This window comes from Parus major, chromosome 3 (genome assembly GCF_001522545.3).
Source record: "Parus major isolate Abel chromosome 3, Parus_major1.1, whole genome shotgun sequence".
NCBI lineage: Eukaryota > Metazoa > Chordata > Aves > Passeriformes > Paridae > Parus > Parus major.
In genome coordinates this window covers 33,693,587-33,718,078 of record NC_031770.1, presented here as the reverse complement: position 1 = coordinate 33,718,078, position 24,492 = coordinate 33,693,587, and the positions used below count along the sequence as shown (strand labels likewise).

At 42.0% G+C, this 24,492-nt stretch overlaps 2 protein-coding genes across 3 annotated transcripts in view; one reads left to right on the top strand and one right to left on the bottom strand.

Moving 5' to 3' along the window:
• The window catches only part of PRKD3 (protein kinase D3), a 43,665-nt gene extending 37,708 nt beyond the window's left edge, over positions 1-5,957 (bottom strand). The window contains exons 1-2 of one of the 2 annotated variants that reach the window (XM_015621503.2): positions 5,854-5,957; positions 1,733-2,741 (exon numbers count right to left, since the gene is read on the bottom strand). In XM_015621503.2, coding sequence (XP_015476989.1) covers positions 1,733-2,023 — 291 coding nt within the window. In that variant the 5' untranslated portion in view covers positions 2,024-2,741; positions 5,854-5,957. Of the gene's footprint in view, positions 1-1,732; positions 2,742-5,343; positions 5,443-5,853 lie in introns of those variants that run through there. The other variant, XM_015621502.2, reaches the window with a different exon arrangement.
• Positions 5,958-11,686: 5,729 nt separating this feature from the next.
• On the top strand, positions 11,687-24,174 carry QPCT (glutaminyl-peptide cyclotransferase). The gene is made up of 7 exons (XM_015622692.3): positions 11,687-11,980; positions 15,846-15,992; positions 18,355-18,636; positions 21,148-21,324; positions 22,165-22,264; positions 22,737-22,853; positions 23,770-24,174. The coding sequence occupies exons 1-7, from the start codon at positions 11,879-11,881 to the stop codon at positions 23,913-23,915; spliced, it is 1,071 nt and encodes a 356-aa protein (XP_015478178.1). The 5' UTR covers positions 11,687-11,878; the 3' UTR covers positions 23,916-24,174.
• Positions 24,175-24,492: the final 318 nt, after the last annotated feature.

Genomic DNA, 24,492 nt, shown 5'->3' with positions numbered 1-24,492 from the left:
TTAACACTGATGAATCTCAACACCATACTCAGCAGCTTCAAAGCTTTTAACTGGAAAAAAAAAGCAACCATTCGCATGACTACCGACAAGAGCACAGTTTGCAATTTTCACATTAGGTATATCCTAACCCTAGAACATTAAACCGTCTTCCGACAGTCACCAGATCGAAGAGAAAAAAGGCCAAGGCAGGACATATTGCTGTCAAATAGAGAGTACAGGGAGAACATTGCCACTCGTCCACTAGCTGCAAAACTACTTATGAAAGATGAATCCACCACACATGAGGTTGTTTCCTGATCAGTTTGCTGCCTGCAACATGTTTTCACTGAGCAGTCACTTTCTGGTAGCGTCAGCTGCAGAAGAGCAGAAACTGCAGCGAAGCCAGACAAAAAGGAAAACTGATCATGAAATCCTCATCAGTTTTGCAGTAGATTAGGCTTAGCACATAAAAAGTCTGAGCTATAACAAGATCTCAGGTTAAACTTTTAGCTGAGCCTGCCAAAAAAACAGAAAGGAAAAAAGAAAAATAAGTGTGAATGTATTTGTTTTCATCTTTCTTTAAGACAGAAGACAGGAAATATGCAGCTGTAAAGAGAAGGAGCTGATATAGAAAGAAAAAGCAGCCCCTAAAATGGCTGCAAAAAGATACACCTAACATGCACAGTACATGGAAAAAAAGTTCACCCAAATGACTCATCTCTTCAGAAAGGAGCTAACATGCTGAATTATATTTTGGAAACTATTATGAAACTGACTTGTTTGACAACTAGTTCATAAAAATATGAAAGATGCAGTAAGTTATGAGATGGGAGAAAAAGATACACAAGCATATGCAAATAATATATAATGTGCTTACGTTTTTTCAGGCTATAGGGTGAAAAAGAATTATATAATAAAACAAATTGACAATAAATATCATAATTATCACAACAATGAAAGACATGGAGATAATTCCCTCACCTTCATGGAAAATAGCAATTATTTCTTATTTTATGAAATAGTGTTAACTTCTTTTCAGGCTGCTTCCTGGGATGTAACCTTCCTAACCTAAAGATAAAACTTGGATGCGAAGCCAGCATTATCAGTGTTACCTCCTTCCTAGAGAGACAGAATTTGCAACAGGGTAGCCAAGACACAAGGGAAAAGTGTGCTAAGGTTCTTTCATTTCTTGGTCAACCCTCCCCTAACAGAAATTATATTGATATTTAAGAGTAACACATGTATTCAGCATACAGAAAAACAATACTAGGACATTATTAGCTGTTTGGTGGGATCTGTAATTATTAACTAGAAACAAAAAGAACAGCTAGTATCAAGTCTGTGGCCTGCAACGCATGTCTGTAGACACAACTGGTCCCGTCACTGTGACTGGTTATACAAGTCCAAGAATATTCCTCAACAGTAGTAAGCATAAGCTAGTAAGCTATCAGTGACAACTGCTGAAAGGAAAAAACTGTCCATATTGTGAAAAAGTCATTATTGCAGAAAATTTAGAGCTACATCTTCTTTGACTAGATTTCACAAGCGAGAAAGCAAGAGGACGGTTTACTCCATTTGAATTAAAAGCTTTTCCCTTGAGAGTTACCAAAATTTCTTTCTGTGTAATTGCAAATACCTAATACAGATCTTTGTCACTTTACCAAACTCTTGGCATATGTCACCTGCTATTACAAAACAACCTGTCAGCAAACAACTGTTGCCACCAGCAGAACATGGGAGCATTATACCATACCTTCTGGTAAACTATTGAGCACACGAGGTCCTTAACAGCAGAGAGGGACAGGTCCTGAGCTTCAATGGTGACAGTCTCTCGAGTGAGACCAATCTGCAGAAGGAAGGAGATCCCATGCATAGAGCCTCGGGAGTTGGTGAGGCTCTGGGTACTGAAACTGCCATTGGAGAGTCGACTGGACAGCCCCGACTGGGGACTTGAAGACAAAGTTGGGGTCTGTGGTGCAGCAGCATGACACGTAGGTGGGGAAAACTTCTGAAAGGATGGGGGAGAAGAGTCGTTTGCTGACATCTGACTTGCTTTGCTCTGCCGAGATCTCCCTAGTAGTCAAACTCTTAAGTAAAATACGTTATCAGGTCTTGGTTTGAAATGAAAGTTTCCCTTTCTTAGTTCAGTAAAATGCTCCTGACCAGTAAAACTTAAATTTCCCTTTCATTCGGTGCAAGCCAAAAAGTAAAATAATTACAGCTGCAAGTTACTTTAAATTAAAGGTTCTTTTTCTGCAGTTACAATCAGCTGATCAAAAGCAGATTGCCTGTCCTTTAGCACCACATCCAGACACAGAGGCTTACATAAAGGCCTCGCAGAAGCACATCAGCTCTGCTGTTTTATACTTGTCCTTCATTTTTATTAAAAAAGCTGGAGAAACAGATGGAAATAGAAGTTGATAATTCATTAAAAGTATCCTTGTTCACCTAATTACACAGATCATATCTTAAATGAAGACTCATCTTCATGCAGATAGCGTTTTACAATGAAAAAAAAAGTGTATCCTTGAGCAACAACAGAAGTCCACGTATGTGATGAATCTATTCCTCGTTCAGAAAGTCTTCTCTGAATTCACAGGACACGGTGAACTTGAAGATCAACGAAGATATCCAATTTCATTTTTATAAAATATTTTAGCTCATGAAATGGAGGAGCAGAATGTCTGAAGACACAATCACATTAAACGTAATCTCTAACATTGCCCAGATAATCTCCAGCATTTTGAAATGTTGTACTCTGCCTGTATGGGAAAAGATAAAGTTGTTATTTCACATGAAATGCATGAAGTCGCATACCCATGTCATATCTACTTTTACACAGCAGGATACCAGCTCCTTTTATTCAAGTGTGTTGCACTGGAAGCATTTCATACTTTTGAGTTAAGTTTAACAGTTTTCCCCCTGTATGATACACAAGAAAAATCAGATCTCGCACTGACCAATATATTACCGCAACTTCTAATTAACAATAGTTTAGCAGAGCAAAGCACTTAGCACTTACGAGGAAAACAACAAAAAAAGGTAGGGGGAGGGAGCAGTAGAACACTGCTCTGTACATCAATATTGAGAAGCTGGTGGGTAGGGAAGGGAATTCATTAAATGCATAGAAATGTCAAAAAAAAAATACAAGACAGAAACTCAAACTCTGTGCAGCAGCATGTACTCGGTATCATTTTAATACTGTTATTCAAGAAAACTGAAGAATGACTTGCACAAACTCCAACTATAGGAAGATATGCAGAGCATACAACTGAGCATTTTTTTTGAAAAAAATTAAATCATTTAATAATACTCACACATCTGATTAGAAAAGCAAGTCTGCTACAACCTTTAAAAATAAGTAATTTCATGAGCATGGGCTTGAGATACTTGTTACAAGATGCTATGCTACCTGATTAAATATTTCAAGCATTTCATGAGCAGCTGAAATGTTCGAAAATAATAATTTCAAGATTCCCCATGCAACGCCTTCCACAGGAAAAGTCTTCCATGGACACAAAAGTAGTCTAAATACTGCATATTGCTAACAGTTTTTAAGGAGCATTGATCCATACAGGATACCAAAATCAGTAGGTTCATGTATTTTTTCTTCCTCTTACATAAAAAAAAAAAATATTTCAGAAAGTGTGTTACTCTTGCAGTGAAATTCCAGAAGAGAAATGCCACATCTTACTGCACACAGTAGAAGCTGTCCTTCCCAGAAATAAGGCTGAGTATTGCTAAAACAGGCCATTTAATACACTATGCACTCCTAGTATTTACCAGTGTAATAGCTTAAAACCCCACTGCCACTGCATTCTGAAAGCTAGATAAGGAAAGAGAAGTACAAAATTTGCAATACTGGAAGGAAAATAAGCTCTTGGCACTATGATAAAAATTCCTAACGGGGGCTCTGGAAGAGAGAACAGATTGATACTTCTAGATTTTCAGCACAGGTATCTAGAAACTCTTGCCTTCAAATACAGAAGACTTGTTGGACATTTAGCAAGGACACTTGAAAAGAAAGCTCTGCCTTAAAGAACACTCTAAACACGATGAAAGTAATAAATAGGAAGAGTAAGCAACAGCAATATTTAAGGACCTTTCTCAAGAAAGCACCTTCACAGTGCCTTCAAGTTTGCTTGAAGATGACTTGTTCTTATTTTCTACAGACTGCTCTCCTCACCCTCACCTTTCACAGATACCAGAGACAGCAAATACGAAGCCTTAGGGGTAGATTTGAATTACAAAAAAACCCCAACATAATAGAAAACAGAAAAGCCTTATGATGTGAAAGAATTAATGAGTCTGCCAGGCAAGTTTAATTTAGACAGTGAAAATACCCTGTGAAAGCTCACCTGCAACTGCCTAATTAGAACGTTAATTATATTTATCAAAAGCACGATGCATTTGCATTGACAAAGCCTTTTGATACCATGTGTATTTGCATACAAGTCTTTGAAGAAGTTTATTTTTGTTACTCGGTAGGAAAGAATGAATCTTTCTATAGAAGGAAAACCATAGAAACTGCTCAGTTTGCAGTGAGTATAGAGTTCTTCCAAACATCAAATCAAATAAGTGTATGCTGAAACTGACATGCAGTCTACAGTTCTCCTTTTTTATTTATGCAAAGAAAAACCTACACCTCAAAAAGCAGAGAGGAACAGGGGCTATGACGAGTCCCTCCACCTCCGTCCCCTGCTGCCCAGCTCGCAGCCTGCGCTCGCCCAGGAGCGCTGTCCCTCCCGTTCCTGCTGCCCCCAAACCAAGCGTCTCTCGGGCAGCTTCTCCAGCACCTGGCCTTTAACCCGCCCTTCCGTCCCGCTGCGAGGCGAGCCGCGGACGTCGAGCCCCGCTCCAGGCGGCCTCACTCGCAGTTCTTACCCCCGCATGGGCCGTTCCCACCGGGAAGGACGGCAGCTCCCCGCCACGGATGCCGGGCGGGACCGGCGGGACGCGTCCTGCCTGCCGCGGGTCACGCAGCCCCGTCCGGGCTGGCGCTGGCACCCGCCCGTCCCTCCCAGGTTTAAATCCCCGCTGCGCGACCCGCCCCCGCGGCACCATCTCCGGAGATGATGTGGCCTCGGCCCGTCACCCCCACCCCGGGGCACCCAGGGCGGAGCTGCCGCCGCGGCGCTTTCCCCCCGCGGGGGCCGGTGCGCGCTCCCCCGGGGCACGGCCCGTGCCGGGCTCGGCGGTCGCTCCCGCCGGCGCGGCAGGAACTTTTCGAGTCCGCCCCCGCCCTTCCCCGGCGCGGCGGCGGCGGCCCCGACCCCCGTACACACCCACTCCCACACACCGCGACCCCACGGCGGCTCCCGCCCACAGCGGCGGCGGCGGCGCTGCCGGTCCCGCCGCGCTCACCTGCAGCCCCGCTGCCCCGGGCCGGAGCGGCCGCTCGCGCATCTCCAGCCCCGCGGCTCCCCGCACACACATCAGAGCCGCCCGGGACGGGACGGGGCTGCGCCGCGGGGGCTGCCGGGAGCTGTAGTCCCGGGACCGCGTTCTGCCGCGAGCCGCCCGGCCCGTGCGAACCACGAGCCCCGACGTGCCTCGCGCGGGCGGGGGGCTCAGCGCGCGCGGCGGCGCAGGCGCAGGGCTCACTGAAAGAGTTTCCGTTAGTTTTCCTTGGCCGTGGCGGGCGCTGCCCCGACCCGCTACAGCGGGACGGCACGGGACGGGATGCGACGGGATGGGACGGGACGGCCCCGACTGCGGGGCCCTGCGTTCCGAGCTGCAGCTGCCGCCCCGCCGCCGCCCTGGCCTCGCCTCTCCAGCCGTGCCAAAGCCTGGGTCCGCGCCAGCTCGCAGCCGCCGGCTGCCTTGCCAGCGCCGGCAGCGGGTTTGGGCAGCCCCCAGCCCTGCCCACTGTACCTCGCAGTACCGCGGCTCTTTCCTCCCGCTCCGCCCGGCCGCGGCAGCCACGGCCCATGTCTCCCTCCGCGCCGCTCCCGGTTCACCTTGCCGGGACGGGGGCGGCTCAGCCCCGCGGGGATGTCCCCTGGGCCGGGCAGGCCCTCCGCCGCTGCACAGGAAATACTTGACCTAGTGTGTCACAGCATCGCGCTGGTCTTTTCCGTGGCCGCGCTGACCTGGGAGCTGGAAGTGGCTTTCAGCGTCTCCCGCTAGCCCCCACGGATGTGCGTGCAAGAACTCAGAAGTTCTCCAGGCCCTTTTCACTGTCCGTCTCCTGCTGCGTTTCAGACCCGATTTCTAATATTCTGATTCACCCAAATCCCATTTTCTGCCCTGCGTTAATGATGCCGCTCTTGGCATCAGGAGCAAATTTCTACACATGCAATATACTTAGCAAAAACTGTGAGCTGAAGTACCAATTAACACTGGTGCACGGCAAAACTGCCTCTCTAACCTCCCTCCAGCCCAAAAGCTCCCTGTTGAGAGATAACCCGTAATCTTCCTTCTTGAATTTGGATTCAGTTCCAAAAAAAAAAAAAAAAGTCTTAAAATAATATCCACTACTGTAGGAAGCTGCTGAGTTTAAGTTCTATACCAGACCGAAAGCACCTTGAAAAGGCAAACTGTCAAATTCAAAGGTTTCTAATCCTCAGCTGAGCAAGACACAGATGGAGAAGCAGATTAGTGCCTTGTCATTTATAGCTCTGTTTGTAACGTACATTTCTCATTTCCTTCATCTTGCGCTCCTGAGGCCTGGCCCAAAACCCACTAAAGCTGAGGGGAGTCTTTCCGCTCTCTTCACCCTGTTTTGCATCAGACCTTTACAAAGTGCAGCTGAAGTGTCACCAGCTCTCTGTGCTGACTGGTGCCTATTTATTTGATAAATAATTAGTCTGCAGCTTCTCGTCAAAATCTGGAAGTACTTTAAACTAAAAACATAGCAGTTAATGGTTGATTCTGCTTTTAACTGGTTTTGAATGCCAAAAACCACCCTGGGACTTTTTAATGAAGGCTATTCCATGAATAGAGGATGTTCTTGCCAAAGCTGTGCACCAGATAGCTGAGCAATCTTCGTTTCCTTTTTCCTCTAAAGTGGGACTCCCACACGCCACCACCGTAAACACAGAGCTTGCCTCCATAAACATGATTTCTGATGCTAAGCACAGCAAGGAGTCACACTCTACTGTATTTAAAATGCAGCAAGCTTCTCGCATTTTTGGTAGCAGCCCTAAAAATAGATGTTTATGGACAACACCAGATGGATATTAGGTATTACCACAGTCACTGGGCACCGATTATATTTCTTTGTAAAGAAGCTCAGCTTTATACCATCCAATAGGGTTGGTGCCATTTAATTTGCTGCCCTAAGCTGTAATAGCTTTTTTTTCGTAAATCAGAAGATGGATTAGTTAAAATCAATTTATTATAGAACACAAGACAGCATCAGCCAAAATAAACCAAACTGCTGTAAGAAGTTCTTTGGTGTTATTTTATATTAAACTAATATCACTGAAGCATCCAAACTGTTCTGTTTGTAAAGATCTCTGTTGTAAAGATGTGTAAAACACATCTAAAAGCAGCTCTGCATTTAGTATCTAAGTATGGAGCAGCATATCCATCTGTGTACATGCACAGCTCACTCTGTGTGATTGCAGCACCATGACAGCATTAGCCCTGGCTGCAGTAATTGACAGGGCAGGCATTCTGGTTTGTTATTTTTACTTTTATGACTACCATAATTAGTGATTTCCTGTGGATTTCATCAATGTTCTTAATTTTTTTTATGAGCCCATATCATTCCTTCAGATGGTTAGCTTACTTTCATAGCTCAGCTTTCCCTGCTGAAGCCAGCTGTGCTTTACAAATCTCTCTTACATCTACAAGATACCAGGAAATGGGTAACTTTCATTGTATTTATTTGCTTTTATAAACAAAAAGCTAGTTTTCTGTATGGACCACAAGGTCTATATAAACAAACTGCATTTGGAACCATTCTGTAGCTCTAAAAATGGATCACGTTTTTCCAGTTTGAAAATAATACCTCTAGCATTTGGATATTTTATATCTGAAAATGGATATATAATGTATTCATTTCTGTTCACCAATCTAATGTTTTGAATATTTTCATGTTCAAGGCAATGTCTTGTGAGAGTTTACTGGTGCATTTGCATGAGAAATTCCGTAAGCACATGCTGCCATGATTATTTTTCACTGCTTTTGACACTGATGTTGCACAGCAAAGGCCCTCATTTAGAATCTGCAAGATCTGCAACAGATGTCTGCAAAAAGAGGAAGTAATATCTCTATAGATAAAATATAGAAATGCTTTTCCTTTTTTTTCCTCTTTTTTCTCTTTTTTTCCTGTTCATTCTCTCTTTTCTCTCTCACTCTCTCAACTCAACCTCTCCCATAAGGGAACGAAAAAAGAATTAGAAGTTCAGGTTTGGTTTGGATAAAATCCTGAAATGTGGGTATGTCTCTGAATTACCTCATCGTCTTGGTTTGAGCCCTTAGCTGAACTTTGTCCCAAAATCTACCTCCAACAAACCAGTGAAAAGTTTAGTATAGACTTAAAAAACATAGACTTGAAATTTACCTTGGTATAAACATATATTTTTGACATATTTTTTTTATTAAACAAAATATTTATTCATATTTAAAATTTTAAGTAATTGAGTTTTGGAATTTACTTAACCCTGCCAGTTTAAGGAATGACCTCACGAATCCTTGCGTCTGCTAGATGGGTAGCCTCATTCATTTCCTATATACAATTCTACTGTACTGGCTCCAGAATAAAGTTATATCCTTAATAAGTGTTATGGGCAAACCTAACACATTTCACACTTTCCACTTATTAAAGCTTTGTCTGAGAAGGCATCAGCCCATGGAAACAGAGTCTCTTTAACCTAAATCACCAAGTAGGGTGCTCCCACAGCCTGCTAAAGGTTGATCCAAACCCCAAACCCCACAGAGACGAGCAGTGGATGAGTGAACTGGGATGAACAGAAGCAGCTCAAGCCCACAAGATGCACAGGGCACCTGCAGGCCCTTGTGCTCCTCTGTGACCATTAGCCCCACCACCCTTTCCGTCTGGGCTGGAAGAGCTGCCTATGGATTTCTGAGTCTGCAGCAGCCCAGGCTGTTGAGCTCTGGAAATAGTCTGTGTCTGCTGCCTTACTGTGTTGGCAAATCAGCCATAGCTCAGGCTCAAAATTACAGAATTGTAGGGTGGCTTGGGTTGTAAGGGACCTTAGAGCAGTTCCAACCCCACTGCTGTGGGCAGCAACACCTTCCACTAGACTGGGTTGCTCAGAGCCCCAACCAACCTTTTGGATTGGAAATGACCTTTTATTATGTGGATTCAAACCACAGCAAACCACACTCCCTCTGCTCTCCCTGCCGCAGACCTGCAAGTCGCAAGAGCCAAGCATTAAAACTGTATTTTTAAGGGTGGAAGGTGCAGGAGTTCCCCTTCTGGAGAAAACTGGCGTGCATTAAACCCGCAGCACCGGGCAGTGCATTTCTCCAGAGTCTATAGCCAGGTGGAGCAGGCGGTCTTGGCTTCCCAGGGGTGGTTTTGCTGAAATGCTGACATGTTGGAAGGTCAGCAGGAGGAAAAGGTTTTGACAGCGGTGCTTCCATCGACTGTCCATCAGGACTTCAGTAGATGGCACTGTCACACCGTCACTTCCTGGGCACAGGAAGGGACGATGTACAAATCATACCGTCACAGACTGACTATGCTTTTCTTCAAATAAACTACCACTTTCCACCCTACCCCCGCCCGCCCCCCGATGACATCTGATTACATCTATTTGATTTTTCAGAGTAATAATCCAACTATTTAAAATGCATGTATAGAACTGCTGACCACTGAGCAATTTGTTTACACAAGTTCTGTTAGGTGGTGTGGAACAGGACTAAGCAACATATTTTTCCTTTATAAATCCCAAAAAAACCAAAATGTCCAGCACTTTTGATTATTTTTTTTTAAAGTTTGCATATTTAAAATAATTACGTAATTCTGTTTTCAGCTGTGAAGTATTCTGATTTCTGTTACATAATTTATTTTTTTTTTCCTCTCAGTCTTTGTAGACGTAGAACTTTACGGGACTTTATGAGAGGGGACATCTCCACTCCAAATTTTGAAAATAATGCCATTAAAAAATCCTGTTTAATCTCTCTACACATCTAGTCCAACATTTATAATTTTTTGTGCGTTTCCCATGTAGGTGATATTAATACTACCTTAATCTGACTTTACACTTGCTAAATTTGTAATCTATAAAATAATTTTAATCCTCAGAGCAACCACAATCCCTTAGGGAAAAGCAGTGTTAGCTAGTCCTGACTCATATTCTTGTCAGATTTCTCATGTAGCTATTGTATTTATTTTATTTTCTGCTAAATTGTATGAGAACCCTGGCACATCACCCAGAAATTCTGTCCAGCATCTGGATTGTATAGTCAACCACAGGAAATCTCATGGAGGGGCAACAGATTTTTGTTCTCTTGTGTAGTTCTGCTGGGATCACCATCATCTTGGTAGTGGGATTTAGACTAATTTCCCATGACTTGAACTCTGACATGCTGGGACTTTTGTCTAAAAATCTGTCAACCATGCTGATTTTTCTTGGTAATCAAAAGATTGCCCATTTCTTCTTGTTAACCAATGACTTGGCTGTCAATTTGGAACAATTTCCTAACAATGCACTGTGTGGACTTTCAAGACTGAGAAAAGAAGGCACCAATTTAAATTAACTCTTTTTTTTCCATATATGAAAAAAATTGACACAGCAACATTCTGAGTATCAGCTAGATAGATGCTGCATCTCGAGTAAAGCTACCACCACCAGGGATGTTATCTATATGCTGGGTGGCAGATCCACTAGTTTTTCTAGGAAACCTGTGAAATCTGGGTCAACAATCTGCAAATCACAAATTCTCCATTTCTCCAACATCACCCTTACTTGCATAGCTATAATGACTAAGATGTGGCTTTCCAGTACAAGGCTGACAAGCAGCAAAATGATTATTCCTGCTGCTTCTCTCCTTCATTTCTTCTTTTTTTTTCTTTTAATTTGTTTTGAGATAAGCCTGAACTTTAAGAAATATGTAAAAATCTGAAACTTTAAATGGAGTACCTGTTATGCAGAATAGTCAGATGTTTTTTTACGATATCCTAGAGCAAGAGCAGTGATGTCAAATGACCTAAAGAAGAGAACTTGAGCTCAGAAACTCGTATCTTTGGTTTAATAATTTAAATTGGTGTACTGCAAAATACCACCTCGCCACAGATTTTGCTTCATTGTTAGCTGAAAATATAATTACAGAAATTAAAACGCCTGAAGAGTGGATTTTCATTTTAGCAAGCATCGTTGTTGTTTAAGGCCTAAAAAAAGATCATAAGGAGAACTTACAAAATAATAAATTAAACCCCTTTACAATTCTGTAGGTCTTTGCTGTCACACCCTTCAGGAATACCCGCTCGGAGCTCCCACCAGCCACGGGGGCTGAAAGAGCGCTTCCCTCCCTCATCCCGGCGCCCGCAGCTCCCACAGCCGCCCCAAGGCCGAGAGATCACGCGGGGCCCCGTCCCGGAGCTGCCCCTCGCAACACAAAACCAGCTTTCAGGGGAAAGGCTCCGGCTTTTCCCACGGTGGGAATCACGAGTGCCTGCCCGCCCTGGCGGCCGGGGGAGGAGGAGCGGGGAGGGGGCCGGGGGCGCAGGCAGCCCTGGCACTGCTGACGTGCTGCCGGGGCCGGGCAGGGCCCGGAGGGAACGCGGGCTGCCACAGAGACTGGCCGGGCTGCGGCTCCAGCAGCCAGCGCCGCTCCCGCCGCAGCCTCCTCCCTCCGTGCCTCCTCCGTGCCTCCCTCAGTGACTCCCTCCGTGCCTCCCTCAGTGCCTCCCCCGCCTCCGCCGGCACAGCCCCGGCTCTCTCCTTTGCGCCCCCGGCACTCGGCTCGGCGGAGCGAGGGGATGGCGGGCGTCGGAGCCCGGCTGCTCGGGGCGCTGTGCCTCGCCGCCTGCCTGCCCCCGGCGCTCGGGAGGGACGCCGGAGCGCAGTGGACCCTGGAGAAGGTGGGTCTCGTTTGCCTTTCCCAGGCGCTTCTTGCGGTGCGGGGGCAGCGCCTTCCCGGCGGGCAGGGGTCCGCGGCTGGGCGGGGGGACATGGGGACAGCCTCAGCACTCCTGGCCCCGGCCTCCAACGTGAATTCGGGCTGGGGACACCCTCGGAGCGGACCCGCAGGTGAGGGTGGGCGGCGTGGCCTCCCTCTTAGCCCGGGCTTGGTGGCTGCAGAGAACAAATCTTCACACGGTTGTCTTGGTCATCTCGCACCGCCTGGGAGCAGCAAGAGCGATAAGCCTTGTCAGGGGCAGTTATTGAATGTAAGGGGAAACCCAATCCGGACAAGATGGATCAAAATCTGAAATTATATTTCTTATAGCATTCTACTGTACTCCAACTTTCATTGTGATTATGGTGAGTCAGAGGACAGTGACTTTGTTTGAGAAGACAAATAACTCAGCAGCTATGCACATGTATCTAGGAAAAAACAAGTAGGCATGGTGCTGATAGCTGGTACAAAATTGTTTTGAAAAGATACAAAGCTGTAGTATGTTGTAGACCCATACTATATTGTGTCTAATTAAGAGTGGTGTCTGAACTAGTGAATAAAGGAATCTTGATATAAGGTTTAATTAAACAGTGGTAAGCTTTAAACCACAGATTTCTCAATGTAGCAGCTCTTAGTGTTCCATTACGAAACATTCACACAGTTTTCTTCATAAAACATAGGAGAGCAGAAAACTGCAAATCACATTTGACTAAACATTTCAGGGATTTCCAAACAGAAAATATACTTCTAGGGCCCTTTCCCAAGTGTTTGTAGAAGAGCTGAAGTCAAAGTTCAGCAAGAAGCAACTGAATTCCACTAATCCAGTGTATCATTCTCTTCACTAATAGATCAGAGTCCAGGACAAGCCGGTAAAATGAAGCTTCCCTCACACCTTTCCACACTTCACCTTAGTCATCCCCCATTAAAGGAAATGTTGGCTTGTTTGTTTGTTAAAGAGATACTGTGTCATTCTGTTCTATTAATTGTATCTACAATTCGTACATATATATGTGTATAGCTCATTATAGAATGTCTATGGCTCATGTATAGACTATATAACTGTAACACAATACATCTATAATTATGCATAATACATATATATATGTACATATATAGTATATACATAGGAACATGTGGGGCTAAATCTTTAGTCACACTGGCCAATGAATAATCACATAGCCCCAGTGCTCCTTTTTTCAGCCCCCTTGAGCCCCAGCTCTTCACTCTTTGGTTGGTTCCATTCTGACCGGTCAATCTCTCCAGTGCCATCAGTAATGTCATCCAGCCACAGAACTATCGCATCTGAGCTCCTCCGCCTGTGCACACATTAGGCAAGAACAACTTCTTTCTCATCAAATTCTTGTCCTTCAACAGCTTTTGTTTTTAGTCCCTGGAAGGACCTGTGAGCCAGAAATTCAAAGTCCTACAGGTAACTTGTAGACCTGGGCTACTTGTAGAACTTGAAGTGTTGCAGTTTTATACAGCCTAGTACAACCCTGTCATAAGTACATTGTTCTGCCTCCCTGTTGCGGCAAAACAGGGGTTGACCAACACTTTAAAGAATGAGTCACTTACAAATCTTATTTTGCTTCTCTTTTATTTCATAACCACTTTTGTAACTCCTCTCACTTCCCAAATCTGAAGATATCTCCATTATTAGAAGTGGAAATTGATTTCTCTCTTTGAAGTATTTTCATGCATTTGTACTTTAATAATGTTTCTTTGCAAAGTGATTCAATGGCCCCAGTTACCAGGCGTGCTCTTCACTTGTTCAACTGCAGACAGATTTTCTGAACTTCCTGAATTAAATTGTCCTCCTACACTCTTCAGAAGTACATAGCTTTAGATTTTCACTCTCCCCTTAGAGCTTGCTCCTCCTAAACTGAACAGCCCTCTGACATTTTCCCTTGTCTGTGCCTCTTCTACACTGGTCAAAGTCCCACCATATTAAACTTCTAGTATTTCTATATAAATTTCTCTAGGAAAAATATTATAAATTTCTAGCATTTCAAAAGACTGTTTTACAACTTCCAAACTTTCAAAAGTTCATCTTTATATCAGATGAAATGCAATTTTTCTTTCATCTATGTCTAAATTTGCTGGCATTAAAAATGTTACCTGCCTATCCTAAATTTTGGTGTCCTTACAGTCTTAAAATTCAGCTTTAAACACTGTATTAAAATTGGCACAACGAGATTCAGTGTCTTTGTGTCACCCTTCTGCTTAATTTCATTGGTAAACCTAAGTAGAATTAGAGGAAAGGTTCACACGGAGATAAACAGCTAGGAAACAAGAGAAGGGTAGAATTAAATGTTTTGCAGTGAAGTTTAGAAAATACTCATGCCCATACTTGCTTGTACAAACACAAACAAAGTAGAAAAGAAGTCAAATAGTGAGGCAACCCGCATTTTTTAATAATATTCATCACCAAGGGTAATAAGATAACAGGTAATAAGATACCTGACTTTTGAGGTCAGTTCACATTCTGCCCAGGTAATGGGTTTTGGGTGTTACTTCAGACACATGTGAGATGATACACACAAGTAGAAAAAAAGAGTGAATTATTTTTTGTTAACACATACAGTGATAGGGTTAAACTACAGATATTTATGAAAATGTCAGTTTGATGCAGGAGCAGCCCAAAAGCAAATCAGCTGTTAAACTGTTGTAAGAAAGAAAAAGAGTAAAATTAAAAATACCATTGTCCTACAGTATAAACTGTCATGTTCCAGTTTGTCTCCTTTTGCTCATCTCAGAAAGGATGCCATTGACAAGGTACACTGAAGGGCAGCAAGTCTGATCAGTCATGTAAGGCAGTTCTGATCAAAGAACAAATAGACAAAGCAGTATTTTTCATTAGAAGAAAAACAGGAGTAGAGGGAAGACCTTGTCATTTAAATGAGGAATGGATATGACAGTGCCTGAAATAGGAATCTTACAAAATCTTATAAAAACCGTAGTGGCACAGGAAGTTTCTGAGGAGACAATTGCTAGAGATTGGGTAGGTTCAAACCTGGTGTGTAAAGAGGCATTTGAGATGTCCTTGGGAATCCCGCCTGGCACTCAGCCGCCACTCCCGAGCACTACGGGGCTCTCGCACATCGAAGATGTGCATTTGCCAGCTACATGAGGACGTCTCAAGCCCTCTGGGTCACCTGGCACAGCCCCAAAGGCCTGTGCTTGGCCAACAGAAAGGAAGTCACTTGGGAGCTAGGTCACACCCTAGTGGTTGTCACAGAAGACGAGCTGTCTGTTCTGAGGTTAACCCATGTGCCACCAAGTTGACGAATGCCCCAGCTAGCCCCAAAGGAACCACAGCATTCTTTGCAGTCACACTCAGTCACTGCCACTGTGGGCAGAGGCCGCAATGACACAGCTGGCTCCCTCTGGGACTGAGCTACCTTAGGCATTTCTTTGCAGTACTGCATCCTATAACAAAGAGACAGCATAAAGCTAAATATTGTTACTACCAGAAACAAAGCTTCTGGTGTTTGTCTCAATAGGAACCTCAGTTGAAGGTGGTGTGGTTGCAGACATGACATATAGAATTAAGGTACTAGGAAACACAGGACCCATTCATAGGCTGAGGTTTTACAGCTACCTGGTAGGTAAAACTTTCTGCCATACTTTTAATAGAAGCCTATTTTGCATGGAAATGAAAGATAGAAAAGCCAATCATTTCTGAGTGAAAAGGGTTTTATTAAATTACTTTTTGTTGTAAATCAAAGTAGCAAAATATACCACTTTTATTGTAATTCTGGGGAAAACTATGGTTTAAAAGGTCTAGTTATAGTTATAGCTGTTTTTCTTCTCTTTACCTTCTACAGTATTCTCACCAACCAAGAATTTTAGGTTCTGATGCTATTCAAGAAGTTGTGGCCAACACAGATGTTTCTGAAATGTGGGAGAATGACTTGCGCCCTATCCTGATAGAAAGATACCCAGGATCAGAAGGAAATTACATTGTGCGGCAGGTAAGACAACACTTCCTGACAACCTCTAAGAACATCTTCTATTACTATTACTATTATTATTATTATTAGTATTAATAATAATAATAGTATTAGTAGAATAGTAGTAGTAGTAGTAGTAGTATTCTGGTAACACCTTTGGTGACCCCCACTAAAGAAAGTCCCACTTAAATGACAGTCACCCTCCTTTCATTCACTAGGATGGACTCTATCATTGTTAAAGTCTAGACCACATAGTGTCTACATGACACAGCTTGCACATTAGGTGACATTATTTCCCAGGGCTGCATAGCATGATGAAAAAGAAGTATCTTTTTTTTTTTTAATTGTGTTGTAAATTAAAAAGTTTTCCCCAGGTTTGGTGCCGAAAGTGCAACACAGTGGTTGTCCTTTCCCTCCCATGAGCAGGTTTTTGGTCACTGGTTCAAACCCAAGACCACGCATGGGATGAAATAAATGACACCCCCATCACTTTTTCTGGAGAGGCCCTGTCCTGTGCTGTTACAGTGCCCTGGAGTGTTGCTTCAGATGGGTGTATCCACACAAAAGGGGATCACAGAGGGGCCCAAAGGGGCAGGCAGACAAAACGGTCAGCACAACAAAGTGCAGCCCTGGTCCACGAACCACACCAGCTCCGCCGGCCCAAGCACAGCAGTGTCCTAGTGCTGGGCTAACAAACCCAGGCTGCCAAGGCAGTAAAGACTCCAGCACATTGTCTCTGAACCACAGGAAATTACCACAGAACTGGGTTGCTGCCCTATTGGCACCTCTGCTCTGCACTCACAGCGTGGGCATCTTCAGGACAGTCCATGCTGGCTCTGGCTTGCATTAGCCAGACAGACAGTGGTACAGCTGAGTTTGCTGAAGACATTCACATTATCTCACTGCCCTTCAGGCACTGACTCAACAGCTCAAAGACAGCCCTAACTACAACAAATTTATTTGCCACTCTGAGATTGGTAGATTGGAAAAATGCATTGTGTGTGTGCTCACGTCTGTAGATTTAGTTTTGTGGTTTCTTTAGTGATACTCTGGAAGGCAGCCAAATGAAAGGGGGAAAAGGAAGGAAAACAGAAAAACAGCTGAGCCTAGGCTAGAAAACCACAGATCATGTTCAAAATAGGAGCATCCTGTTACAAGGTAACAGCATGTATTAAACTAGACCCCACACCAAAGGAAAAAAAGAAGAGTCCTCAATTGTCAAAACAGAATAATAGAGTTTTAAATAGATGACACTTCCTTAGATAACACTAAAGCATCAGAGTCCTTTAAGGGGAAAGGCTACTGGGAACTCCATCCAGGCTTATAGTCCCCTTAATCCTTAACAGACATCCTTTACTCTGCCTACTGATAGCTCATAGACCACACAATGTTGTAAAAGCTTTCAGAGGGTGACCACAAACAAAATGGAAGTTTGTTCTAGCGTTAAAATCTATGGCAATATTCCTACTGACTTCCCGAAGAGCAGAACAAGTCTTCAGAATCTATTTTCCCCTCAGAGGCTTTTCCTAATGTTTACTTAAAGAGAGAGGAATCTGCCTTGAGGGAGCTCTCTAGGGACCCATAAAAATAAGTTGCTCAACAGAGATGTCCCTCTAACATGAATTAGCCAGAACTATGGTTGAAGCATAGCTGGGATTGTTAGAGGTATTGTCTTTAGATAGGAAGATTGCTAAAAGGAATTATTTCTTTTACAGATTGTCTTAATTCTTATCTTTACATGAGCTACACTTACAGAATTTCATTTTTAAAACACTGTTCTGAAATGTTTCATTCTTTTTTTAATTTAAAGGAATCTACCTATCTGTTATGGCCTTGTAACAATTTATGTCACTTGAAAGGCAGATTTCTCACAGAAGCCTAAAAGCCCAACCACCTCAGACCAACCAACCAACCCAAACAGCTGTTTGGCTTTTTTCCTTATACTGCTGTGGTATCCCTGAGTGGTAATTGTCTAAACAGCCACAACAAGGCCATTGCAGCCAATTCTCACTTTAAATTTAAGGGCACATCTGAGTTAAGCTTTGAGGATGTTAACATTAAAACTGCTCTAGTTACACCTGAAAAAGACAGTGGCCTGAAAACTTCAGAGATCAAGATCTTAATGAGTCATAATAATTAGCAATAATTCAAAATACCTTCACACTCCAAAGAGAAGGGTCAAAAGAAATAAAAAACAAATGAGGCAGCCAAAGGCTCAGGTAGCAAAGTTCTATTGCATTTTTTGCTATGAAGTTTACCCTTTAAAACACCATGAACTTGGAGAAATAAGTTTAGGAGTCACTATCAATTAGCTAGTGACAGTTTGTCTGCAACATCTTTCTGAAGCAAGAAATATTAATCTGATTGTTTTTTACAATTGCAGCATATCAAGCACCGTCTTCAAACACTGAAGGCTGGTTGGGAAATTGAAGAAGATACATTTCAGAGATACACACCATATGGCTATAAAACATTTTCAAATATTATCGGCACTCTTGACCCCTCTGCAAAACGCCATCTCGTACTTGCTTGCCACTATGACTCAAAATTCTTTGGACAACAGTGGCAGCACAGGGTGTTTGTGGGAGCAACTGATTCAGCTGTGCCTTGTGCTATGATGTTGGAGCTGGCACGTGCCCTGGATAACAAGCTTCAGTTAATCAAGGTAGTTCTTTGGTTTCATTTCCATTTGCCTTTCCAACAACAACAGGCCTCAGGGCATTTCCACATTCTTTTCCATAGCCTGCATGCTGGGTTCTCTGAATGCTGTGCTTGTAATAGATCTCCCATTGACTCTAAGAACAAACAGTGATCGGTATTTACTACTCTAAAGTACATTATCACATTAAAATTTCTTATAAAAAGGGCAGATATCTAAAAGTTATTCATATAAACATATACTATATAAAAATAACAAATAATACATGAGTTATAGATGTTTCATAGACTTGGAAAGATATAGTGCTACTTTTTATCTAAAAGGCACAGAACCTGACTCAGAAATACTGGATACTATCATATCCAGTAACATCTAGGGACATTGAAAAGTTTTGTTGCATTCTGAATCCTGCAGAAATCTCTCAGTTGTATTCTGCTTTGGGACACAGATGAACTAATTGTTGTGCAGAAGAGTCAAATTCAGGTCCCCCCATCCCATAAGGATTTCAAGTTTTTCTTCTTTTTTTTTTTTCTTCTACAAATTTGAATAATTTATTTATAAAAGAAATATAATGTTATCAGTCTGTGTTACCTATGCTACAAAAATCTGCTTCAAAGGGCTGCAGTTGCTAGGCACAAAAATCTGTTGAGCCTACAAACTCCTAAAGCTTGTAGGATTACTGTAGGATTGTGGATTCACTAGTGCCATCTATTGGTTCAGTATTCACTATTTACAGAAAAATAATTCCCTTACGTTTACAGAGCTTTTACAGGAAAAGGTCTCTCAAATGTGAGAGACACTCTACAAAGTGTCAGGAGCACACTCAGCTCAGATGTTAGGATTTCTCATCAACACTAACAGTTTCCAGAAACTGATTTTATACCTTCTGATATGCGAATGTTTAAGAATGAGAAGTTTAAGGATATGCCAATATTTTTAATCACAAAACAAAACGCTCCTGTAATACATAGGCTTTCATTCAGAAAATCCTTTATAATAAATTTGTGTGATGATTATTCATGAAACAACCTGCACACTTTCAAGACTGGCATTTTTCACTATGAATACACTATTTTACGATGAAAATTGTTTTTATCATTTAAGATGACAGCATTTAACAAAAAGGCAACTAATTTGCACGGGCCACCAATTGTACAGTCTGTTAAGAAAATATACTTTGGGATCCATCTGCTTAATACATTAGCTATGATGTTTTTGCTCTGCTTATGGTAGCACAACAGACTTTGTTATGTTTTCAGATAAATCTATTTATACTTTGACTTGAAGCTATGATTTTTATTTTGATGCTTCTCCGGTTATGTAGGGTAAGTTTAAAATGAATGGGCAAAGACATCTCTCTACATTATTAAAATGTGTTAAGCAGTAATAGCAACAATAGCACAAGTACTACTTCCTAAAATTCAAATAGCACTGATAGTTTGCTCCAGAATGTAATGTAAAATGAGTGCTGCCCACAGAGCTCTGTCATATGCAAAGGACAAAGGGCAGCAGACCATTGCCATCAGAGAAATCAATGTACCACTGTGAGCACAATCAATACCAGCTTGCCTATGTGAGCGACATTTTATAGAAGCTTTTCACTACTCTTTATATTGCACCAGCTCCAGCTCTCTGGGAGTTGTAGCCCATACAGGACACGACTGCTGCCAGTGACCCCACCTTCTTAACCACATCATGCAATTTTACTTGAAGTAGTGTTAATTCATAGAGGGCTTAAAATATTTATAGCAACTGTCAAGATCACATTTCCCAAAACTGTTCATTTAGTGGAACCAGACTGGGATTTGCTGTGCTGTGGATTATTAGGAAATTCTGACAGTTCAAACAAAGTTTCAGATAGTAGACTCCCTCTACATTGGGAAGAAATTTCATACAAATGTATTTTTTGTGACATTAAATAAATTTATCATATATATTCTTAGGTTTCAGTGCTGTTATATTTTTGGTTGTTGAAAGGGAAAGATGTAACTGACATACCCACTCTCTTTGGTTTAGTGTAAAGTTGCCTCAGTGATTGCAAATTCCCCTGAATGAAGAGGAGGGGTTCAAAGGACCATCAACTTGTCAAGTGCATAATTCACCTCCACTGATGCACAGCTGTAGCAATTATATTAATCCTCATGATGCAATCAAATTATAATATTAGCACTCCCATCAGGTGTTTTTACTGACACATCTCCTCATTATTTGAGATAATGTTGCTGCTACCTGGTTTTGCAGGTCTCAACACTCAGCTGATGTCTTCCAAAGTCAGAAATGAAACTATCCAGAACCAAAATTATATGAGACTGGAGAATGTGTCACTGTGTTAGATAAATAACAATTACCTTGACTGATCACTACCACTATTACACCACAATAACACCCAAAGGAAAGTTGGCATAGGGAACCTAGAAAATACACCCTTATTAGTGTTATTTACATGATTACAGTATTTGCCCTTTATTTAATGTTCTGCCCAGAATCAGTTATTTTACTTTTAACTTCCTCCAATAGGATGGCTCAACATCAAGACCAGACCTTTCACTTCAGCTGATTTTTTTCGATGGTGAAGAAGCCTTTGTTCGATGGTCCCCTTCCGATTCCCTCTATGGATCTCAACACTTAGCTCAGAAAATGGCATCGACTCCACACCCACCTGGTTCAACAAACACAAACCAGCTGCAGGGCATAGTAAGTGGCTTTCCCCTCCTCAATGAACTAAAGTAAATGGCACTTTTAAAAATATTTAATTAATTGGTAACTGGCCAAATTCCCAAGAAACCATGACCCCACTAAAGTTGAAGGAAGAAGCAGGCTTCTGGAAACATTATGAAGCATGAAAAAGAATTGGCAAGAGCTTTTCAGGTGATTAGATCTGCTGCATGCAAATACGAGGAGGAGTCACAGAAATATCAAAAATAAACAATTCATTAGAATATAAACTAGGATACCCACCTTTTTCAGGAAAAGATAATTCAAAGTGATAAGGAAAGACCACAAACAATATTGGCCTATGAACAAATCTCCCCATACTCAGTACTAAGCTACAGCTACCTCTGTTTTCCTTTGATTCCTACTAACATTCTGGTTGTCTGTTCCCTTCTACTTTCCGTTTACTGCTGAGGCACTTCTCTTCTGTCACTGCTTCTTGTGACTCATAAAATGACTTTCCCTTGACAGACTGTTGTTCTCGGGGGAAGAAGCAATTTCCTCTTCTTTCTCCCCACCTACCGTAGCTTTTCTTTTAAAGGGATAGAACGCACATATTGCACACAAAGCTATGCAGCCTGCTTCAGCCTGAGGAACAGAGGAATAGCCTATCTTTTCCCTCCTTGGAAAGACAGCAAAATGTATCAGATCGGAACCAGGTTCTGCTAGTGAATTCTTCTCAGGCACCACTGGTAAAAAAGCCAGATCTTTGGCCAGGGCTAGCAAAGACCTGCCCATGACCTATACAGGAAACCAAGAGTTTCATTGCTGTTGCTGATGTTGTAGGAAAACGTTCTGTACTAAAGATTCTTTCTTATCTAGGACCTGTTTGTACTACTGGATTTAATTGGTGCACCAAACCCAGTCTTTCCAAATTATTTTCCAAACACTCTTCGATGGTTTCAGAGGCTTCAAGCAATTGGTAAGCAGAAGGATATGGCCTTTGAATGAATTTCAAAACCTAGTGAGTAGTTTCTGAATGCATTAAACCCTGTAAATCAGATTTTTAGATTTTCTGGTTTACAGTAATAAACTTTGATCATGTAAATGTGAAATCTTAAACTTATATGAAGATTTTGATACTTGGTTAATAAAACAACTGAGGAAGACTCTCAGGCATTCGGAAGCAACAAAACAGATTCTATTACTGATTGTCACTCTGTGACACTTTGCAACTGCTTCCCTTCTGTGTTTTAGTTCTCACTTCTGTAAAATGATGGTAATAGCACCAGTCCTGAGGACTTCCAATTATTAAACAAATGCAAAAGACAGTCACCACTGCCTTTTTCTTCCCTGATAGAAAAAGCTTCCATGTGAGAGGAAAAGTAATTCAAATATGCTAACATGCCTCCTTGTCCAAAAATTGTCATAATCACTTTCATTGTGCATTACAGAGCAAAAGCTACACAACATGAATCTGCTGAAGAATCACCCTGTTGAAAATCGGTATTTCCAGAGTACTTTACATCGAGGCTTGGTTGAAGATGACCACGTTCCATTTTTATTAAGAGGTACCAGTAGTTGTCATATTTTGAATTATGTGTTCAGTAAGAAATGCATCATTTAGTAAATGAGCATGTGTATATGCTCCTGTTTTTCAAGCTTATTTGCCCCAACTTGAGGCTTCTGAATGCAACTTTTGAGCTTTAATGTAACACCTAATGAAAAAAAATTGATTCCTTAGTGGTATGCAGCTGAAAAATCAGAAAGAAAAAGCAGGAAAACAGGAAAGAGGCTGAGAAAAAAAATGCTCATTCTCAAAAGCACTTGGGAAGCAGAAGACTGATTTAATTCCTCTTTCACCCAGAAGGTGCAGTACATATAGGTGGCTTGATGTGTATCTATGTATATATACACACACACACACATATATATATGCAGTGATACAGTCACTGAATCATATACAGTGATGCAGCTCTTTCAAGTTCCTTTATCTGAGGACAACACTGTCTCTGTTCTACAGAGTAAAGATAAGACACACTATTTTACCATTTTTGTAGAGAACTAAAAAAATGCTTCAAAAATGTTCAGTCTTAACACTTTCATAAAAACATGGTAATCAGTTTTCAATTTGAAGAGTTGCGGTGATTTCTCTGTCCTTCTGTAGCTCCTAAATACACAAGGCAAATAATCTCAAAAAAAAACCCATCAAAACCCCCAACAAGTAGCTACAGATTATTTTAAAAAAATAAAATGGAAGTATTCAAAGGAAAGGAAGGTGGCAGCTTTACACAACACACTCCTTAATGATGGGATGCAGTCACAATCATCAAAACAAGAGAAGGTAAGAGGAAGCTGCGGTGACACACCCTATAAAGCAAGCTCATTGAGTAGTTACCTGACTCTGTTGCTAAATGGTGAAGTATCAGTTGGCTTAACAGAACTTCTCCAATATCTCTTCTCCAAATGTCACTATCCTTTTTATAGGGGTTCCAGTCCTGCATCTGATTCCATCCCCTTTTCCTGCAGTATGGCATACCATGAAGGACACAGAAGAAAACCTTGACAAAGCCACTATCGACAATCTCAACAAAATCCTGCAGGTGTTTGTACTGGAGTATCTCAACCTTTGACAGACAAAACATCAAAGAATTGTACACCATTCACACTACTGTTTGCCCACCTTCATACTTGCTATTTAATTGCATTGGAAAGAGTGAAGGTGAAGAAAAATGTGATAGTTCTTGCTAGACTGATTATTGATTGAACTGTTCCTGGCCCATTGGTCCATTAGCCAAATAAGATATCATTAAATAAGACCTAGTTCATCCTGGAATGAATTTGATCTTTCCATGTTTTATCTCTGAATAAAAAAAAAAACTCCAGAATTTTTCCAGATTGTTATCATTGTTTTTTGTCATGTATTATGATCCCAGGAGGGAATGCCTCACGACTTAATTGTATAATACAGTTTTTACAAGGTGTGACCAACTTTTGCAGTGTTCAGCTATGGAAATTTATGCCATGTTATCAAAAGAGGCAAAAATCACACCACAGCAGACTTCTACTTTGGGCTGAAACAAACCACCTCATGCTGACATGAGTTGCTAGAACTCCTGACACACAGATGTGATTTTTAAACCTCTCTGGTCCCTCTCCTCCTCCTCCTACAAAGGCAGCTACAAGGGTTTTTCTCTGCAGACAGCTGAC